At 31.5% G+C, this 7,543-nt stretch overlaps 1 protein-coding gene across 1 annotated transcript; it reads right to left on the reverse strand.

Annotated features, from left to right (window-relative positions):
• Positions 1 to 3,666: 3,666 nt before the first annotated feature.
• LOC141686347 (myosin-12-like) lies at positions 3,667 to 6,178 on the reverse strand. Its single transcript, XM_074491387.1, has 6 exons — positions 6,098 to 6,178; positions 5,725 to 5,774; positions 5,538 to 5,598; positions 4,060 to 4,199; positions 3,873 to 3,969; positions 3,667 to 3,753 (listed from the first exon to the last, which is right to left on the reverse strand). Exons 3-6 carry the CDS (start codon positions 5,592 to 5,594, stop codon positions 3,667 to 3,669), a joined length of 381 nt encoding a protein of 126 aa, XP_074347488.1. The 5' UTR covers positions 5,595 to 5,598; positions 5,725 to 5,774; positions 6,098 to 6,178.
• Between the last annotated feature and the right edge of the window lie 1,365 nt (positions 6,179 to 7,543).

The raw sequence follows: 7,543 nt of genomic DNA on the forward strand, positions 1-7,543 counted from the left end.
GAAATCACATATGTCTTGGAGAATAGATTGTTCTGATATTTATATACGTAACATGAATTATTCCTTGTCCTGTGGATTTTGCAAAGCTTTGACATTACAACTTATAAAGGGAAAGAAGATTGATGATGTTGTCGCAGATTTTTCACTCTCTCGCGTGAAATTATTAGTGAAATATTGAGCTGATTGCCGGTCGAATTCACTAATAAATCTGAGTTATTTGCCCTTATACCAGCGGTAAGGTCATTCACTAACATTGGATGTACCAAATGCAGGTGTTTAGTGGAAATGGGAATACCATTGATGGCTCTGCCAGTTTTTTCCGGAGGGATAGATTTTCACATGTCAAAAAATATGAGGTAAGGAAAAACTTTGCTTATCATTAGATATCTATGGAATACATAACTTAAATTGTAAATTTTTTAGGTTGAGTTCAACAAATTTTCACAATCTTTGATTGATGCTTTGGTACCTAATGCTCAAGGGATCTGCTCTTAACCATTTGGTCTGGTCAAGGTACGCTCGTAATTTTTGTGCTTTGTCCATTTGTTTGTTTTGTCCATGTTACTTAAATTCAAATATGTTTTAGGACAATGTTACACTAATTGTGGTTCTTCAAGCGAAATTGAGTAATGAGGGGTTTGATAATCCTAGGAAGAGCTTGTGTGCGTGGTAAGTACAAAGTGCCTACCTTTTGTATGTATTAAGTGTGATACATATTTATCCTCCTCTGTTTAATTTTGTTTCTTTTAGGGATTTGTTTTTTTGTTTTGATTGTAGACTTTCAACTCATTGGGGTAAATCGAGTCTATTGATTAATCCATGGTTGAGTGTTAAAGAGGAATTAAAAATATGTGTTTTGTGTTTGTTAAAATCTTCTTTAATGTAAGACGAATTCTATTAAAAGACTTTGTTCATTATAAATTATACTAGCAAATAAAAATTACACTAATATGGAGTTTTAATTGTATCACATATGTTTAAAATTTGCGTTAAAATGTCTATTGTAGATCAAACAGGTAGTGGGTATTGAGATCACAATTGCATATGATGTATGTGGAATAAGAATGATTAATGTTATTCACCACTATACAAATTATTAGTTTTGAATCAAGTACAGGCTAATACGCCCTTTGTTTTATGGCTCTTCTGTCTATTCCATTTATCTTTAATCAAGTGTAATGTTAAAACTAATACTATAATTTAGAATGTATGTATCCATTTCCAAGGTTTTATTCATGGCCTATTTTAGAACAAGTAGTAATTGTTTAATTAATATAATTTAATTTAATTACTGTTATTTATTTTCACAGAAAATAGTTTTCCTTTTTTCTAAAATTTCATATATAATTAGTCAATTTATCTATTTAATTGTTTATATTTGTGTAATTATATATCCTTTCGATTTTGAAATTATAGGAGGTTTTAATTTGTTCCAAAAAACCCAATAGTGAGTTTTAAAATTTATCTTCTTTCTTGAGAATCAAAGCAAATAGCTCTTTATCTTGCAAGTGTCTGTATTTAATTCTATAAATTCTGTTTAAATATAGAGAACATGTTTTTGACAAGCAATTCACACATGTTGGTAAATTTTTGTGCAACTGCTTGAGTTATTTTTTTTGTTCATGTGATTCATAGCTGTAATTACTCTTTTCTGTGTTACATCTTTACCAGCTTGATGAAGCATTACAGATGCAAATAGGAATACACAGGAGATTGGGTGATCAAAATAAGGTTCCATTTATGTACTTCAATACACCTGGTAGAGAAAAATCAAGAACTAATACTTTCCAATGTATATATTATAAAGGTCAAAGAGAATTTGAAGGTGAAAATGGAAGCACAGGGGAGCTTCCTTGAGAGAAATGTTAAGGAGTATAAAAGAAGGTCAAATAATAATGTAAAGCCTAGCAAGTCTTTAGTCTTTCTCACCCATTCCATTTGGAGAATAATTGCCTTGTTTTGATTTGCAAGTCAACAGATGTAAGTATTGTATTTGGGTTAATTGTAATAACAATATTGCCCACAAAGACATATATTAGTTTTTGTTCTTTTTATTTTTGCTTGGAACATTTCTTTGGATAAATTTTTTGTATATAAAACCATTGTGTACTCTGTTTATAGGTATTTTAGAACAAAGTTGTTATAAAATATATCTTACAACATTCAAGTTTAATAAAAGATTTGTGTGAAAGAAAATATGACAATGGTATGTAAAATGGTTCTTAAATTGATATATACATAAACCGATGTTATGTATACTTTCAAACAACAGTTTTAGACTACAACATAGACAACAATTGTGTTATATTATTTTCAACAATGGTTCTTAAATTGATACATACATAAACCCTTCTATGTCCCATTCCACAAAATAATTCTTGTAAATTGACTGTTGTTGTTTGTGACAAACTAGGATAATTAATTATAATTAAAACTATTGTTGAACAATTATCTTGATAACACTTGAATAAAAGAAACTGTTGTTTGAGGAGGACTATAACAAAAGTTTGAAAAAATTAAAAACCCTTGTTTGATAAGTCTGTAGAAAACCATTGTGTATATCATATTAGAACAAATGTTTTATTTATAAAAATGTTATTGTTAAGCTTTGAGACAATGGTCATATTCAGTCAGCCGTTCACTACTAGAAATATGGGATCAGACATCGGTTCAGAACCGATGTTAAAAAAAATCTGAACCGATGTCTTCGCGTGTGATGTTAAATGTCATCAGCCTTTGACATCGGTTAACAGCCGATGTCTATTACAGTGCTATACATCGGTTTTAAGATTAAATATGATGTCATTGCAATAAATTTCAGCTTATATTACAGTATTTCTAGGTGAATATGGGTATATTATGAGGTATTTATCCATTAAAACATGAAATCTACAAGCTCTAAAAGCCATTTATTAAATTTTTTTCGAACAAACCGATGTGAAATGCTAGATCAGACATCAGTTAGATTAGTTGCCCGATGTGAAATGTTTGATCAGACATCGGTTAAATTACCCCCCCCCCCGATTTGAAATGATGGATAGGACATGGGTGTTCTCAACGAAACCGATGTTAAATCTTTTTGTTTAACATCAGCCAATTTCTCTAACCGATGTTATTTGACTTAAAATACATTGAGTTTCTTTTTAGAACCGATGTCAAATGTCTATTTCACATCAGTTATTTTAGTTCTTTTTCGTTTAATATTATTTTACATGATGTCTTTTGTACATTTTTATATCGGTTTACATTTATCATTGTGATGTTAATGTTGTGTAAATTACATGACATCATGGTCCTGTTTTACAGCCACATGAATCAGTTGCATTTACACAACCAAAAAAATACCAAATAATGCAACATCCAACCAAAAATATCCAACAGAAACATAAAGCTACATTGATACCAAATTTCTTAACATACAATATTCCAACAATCAATTCCGACATTCATTCTAAGTCTAAAATAAACATCCCAACCAATAACAATAAAATAACTTAGTTATCCAGACTCTTTTAACTAAGGACTTGTCAAGAATTTATACATGACCAAAAAAATTAAAGTAAAACACATACTTGAATACACAAGTTCAGGAATGGGCTAATCTCTTTCTTCAAGCTATCACGAATTAGTCCATATATCTTTTCAATACAAGCCGTTAAGTGCTGCTTAAACAATAGAGCCGTATACTTGGCTTCCATTTTCAATTGTGTGTTTGGCTTTCCCTCCATTCCACTGTACCCACTGGAAATTCCCCTTCACATTAAAGATGTACGAAAACCCTATACATACAAGTAGACTTTTAAAAATAGATTCAACACATTTATATGGTAATTTCCTACTATAAAAATTTAAGCTCTACTTAAAAAGCTAACTTGTGCCATTCTGCCAAATAGGGTTGTAGGAGAAGTTCGATGACGCTGACGAAGAACCTGGTTCTCAGATTCGAGGTTGAACACATTCAGTTCTAGCCTGAGTACGCGCATAGACCACATAATTAGATAATTAGAAAACAGGCACTACAGGTATTTTGTTTCCTCTGAATTACAATTGTGCAACTACCTTTCAAGGGTAGTCTGTAGTTGTGCCAGTTTCAACTGGGATTCCTCTATTTCTTTAAGTCTATCTTTGCTCTCATTTTGAACTTCATTAAACATGCACAGAAACTCATCAGCTCTCTTTCTCAACTCTGTTATCTCTTCCTGCATGTATAGAATCTATATTATAATAAAACAAATAATCACATGTTTTTGCAGGACTAACAAATATGTTCTTAATTGGACTTTATAGAAAATGGAATAACTATATAAGATATAATGCATTGTACGAGAGTATTTAATTAAACAAACAAATTTGCCAAAGCTCATGAAAGTAGTAAAATTTTAAACTACTGCAATGATGATGGCATTTCCAGGCCTGATACTCTGCTGAAATGTTTCATTTTATCGACATGATTACAACTGGAATAGGCTTCTATTGTTGTATGTTTAATAATACAGATACCCAAAAACTTGGCAATAAACATTTCTTCTTACTTCTTAGCAAGAAACTTCACACGATACTAAAATTGTTGCAACAAAATTTATATATACATAAATCGAAATGACATATATTTATATTTATAAATGGAAACTTCACATGATAATAGAACCGTTGCAACAAAATTTATTTATAACCTCCACTTATTTCTTAAAACTACACAGTTAAGTAATGCATAGTCTATGCTGGGGAGTGGGGGTTGAAAACAAGATGTATCATAACCCCAGGGATAGAATACTTATACAAAAACTGTGACCTCCTTAGAGATTACCAAACACAAAGTTTTCTGCAAGAATCAGCTTACAACTGAAATATGAAAGAAACGGATACAACCAAGTTTAAACACACATTTATCTTTATTTCATGTAACAATTTATGTAACTTCTCAAATATATTAAGGGACACAAATGAAAGAGTTGATTATTATTGGTGTCAAATTAGTAGGACAAAAAATTGGTCAGAAACACCAAAGTCCAACTCCATCTCATATAAGTCATAGCACCAAGCCTAGCATATCGTTAATATAAATAAGCAGAAGTTATATATAGGCCATATTCAGTACGAAATACAGATATTCAAAAGCATACAGTCCTGGGCCATTATCACTTTGAGTGAAAGTTTCACCAGCCACATAGTTATACAAACACAGGGTATGGCTACCACTACCTCTCATGCTATAGATTAGAAAAAAAAAATTGAATGAAACACTGGTGCATTGCTCTTTAATATTATGCCAAGACTTTGACCCATAAAGAAGCTACCAGATGGTCTTGACTTTAAAGCCAGAATATATTTGTTTACTTTTACATGTACTCTCTGTAATTGGGAAACAGTCCTCAAACTGAAATAGAAGAAAACGGGAACAAGAAATAATTGATAGAAATAACAAATATTAACGCACAAATCTAATCATGGCGAATAGAGGAAAAAAGAATTTAAAGTAAAAAGCAGGCTGAAAAAGAAACTTGACATTTCACAATTGGGTGGTACTTGTATGTTACCTGTGTTGCAGCTGACCTTAGGTCTATTTTCTTCAGCTCCACCCATCCTTTTGCCATAGAACTGAAAAATACAATTTGTCAAAGTACCAACTTATAGTCAGGAAAGAAATTATAGTTTTCCAAGGCTTTGATTAAATAATTTCTACAAGGTCGATGACCACAAAAAAGAAGAAATTAGCAAATGTACCCGTTGATGAGCAAGTATATTCAAGGCCAGAAATTCACTTCATCTATTCTCTGCTACCAACAAACAAGGAAAATTATACACCATAAGGTAAATAGAATATACATCAAGTGATGCACAACCATTTTGTACGGATTTTGTAACAAATTAACTTCTATGATGGTGGTTAACCAATACTTTTTTGATGTTTTCGAGTTCAAATCATGCATCAAGCACTTGAACTATGTAACTAGAAGTAGTACTGTAAGTTGACATGTGACTGTCAATCTGTCAATATGAAACCAGGAGGATACAACAACTGTAATAGGTCAATCATAGAAATAGACAGTGTAGCTCTAAATATCATCTTCAGTTTCATAGGTTTTTCCACACCAACCTCCTCTGTAACAGTCGATTTTCTATCCAGAACCACAACTTCCTCCTATCAAGTAAGGCAAAAGGATCACATATTTTGATAAATACCAAAATAATGGAAATTTATAAAATAAAACAAGCATGCGACTGATTTTAAACAAGTAATGACAATTTTGAAAAGCATATAATTATAAATTTAATATAAATGATAAACTTAGCAGCTTCAATATCAAATTAATATATCAATCTGATTGCCTACAAGTTGCCTGCTACCTCTCTACTTGGGGAGTACTACAGCCATAAACCTTACAATTTTTATATGCCCTTATAATTTTCATGCAGGAATGTTATGTTCTTTGACACCTGGCTCAACCCTACGAACTTGGTCGAAACTACAAGAAAATATTTATATTATCTGGGTCATATAACTTTATATCTAAGCGATATGGGCACTTCGACAAAAATACTCAAAGCTATGATACAATTAAGATACAATTATTTAGAAATGAGCCACAAGTAGAATTCATTTTAGTTCTGATATCAAAATTTAACGCATCTTACAATGGTGTGTAAAAGACAACATTTATTACTACGACATAGATTAAAAAAAATTAAGCTCAAAAGGAATGTATGATGTATCTCACCTTCTTTTCCACCATCTCAGTCTGATGTTGTGATAAATTTAAGACATCCTTTTCTGGTTCAGCTACTTTGCAAATTCTTGCTGAATCAATTACATGCGCCACGTCAGAAGAAACATCTGATAGGTGGATATTAGTGTCATTTACTTGTCCATTTGCTCCAACAGCTTTAACCCTCTGATTTTTTCCTCTGAAAATATTAAAGACAAATGTTTAAGTGAAGCTGTAGCTACAATTGAATCAACACTAGAGAGAAATTTATTACCTAAACAATGATTTTTGGCTTTTTTGTTTTACAAGTGAGCTTCCTTTACTAGGCCCATTAGCTATTACTGAAGGGAGTGAGTCTGTTGAGCATGTGGATGAACTATCATCTAATACTGATGAACATTTTCTTTCTTTGATTTGTACAGATGAAATACCACTAATCCCACTGCTATTGGATACTGTGGTAAGATTAATTTCTGAGGTGTCAGTATTTTAATTGACGGGGCTAAATTCTCTTTGTTCAGAATTGGCCTGAGGTAATTCAAGAGAACAATATATTGAATCTGACACATCAGAAACATCTTACCTCTCTACTTGGAGAGAGGTTTCTCTGAGGACTGGAAAATGGGTGAACAAATGACCATAACACAAACACAACATATATAGCATTTAGCAAAGGCAACTATACCTTAAAAATTCAAACTTTAAAATTCCAAATTATGCTCTATAGCTCTATTAGTCCGGATTTGAGAATATCACCAAATTAAATACACATTCTACCAAAAATAGAGCAAAAATGTAAAAAAAATAGGACAATCCATAATAAAGAAACCACATTA

Source organism: Apium graveolens, chromosome 9 (genome assembly GCF_009905375.1).
Source record: "Apium graveolens cultivar Ventura chromosome 9, ASM990537v1, whole genome shotgun sequence".
NCBI classification, from domain to species: Eukaryota; Viridiplantae; Streptophyta; class Magnoliopsida; order Apiales; family Apiaceae; genus Apium; species Apium graveolens.

What these genes read in the sequence shown, in the direction of transcription:
- LOC141686347 (XM_074491387.1), bottom strand. Translation starts at nt 5,594, where the DNA reads ATGGCAAAAGGATGGGTGGAGCTGAAGAAAATAGACCTAAGGTCAGCT. An exon ending in TAAGGTCAGCTGCAACACAG is followed by an intron (nt 4,200 to 5,537) that starts GTAACATACAAG and finishes CTATACATGCAG; the next exon opens with GAAGAGATAACAGAGTTGAG. An exon ending in TATTTGGCAGAATGGCACAA is followed by an intron (nt 3,754 to 3,872) that starts GTTAGCTTTTTA and finishes TTTAATGTGAAG; the next exon opens with GGGAATTTCCAGTGGGTACA.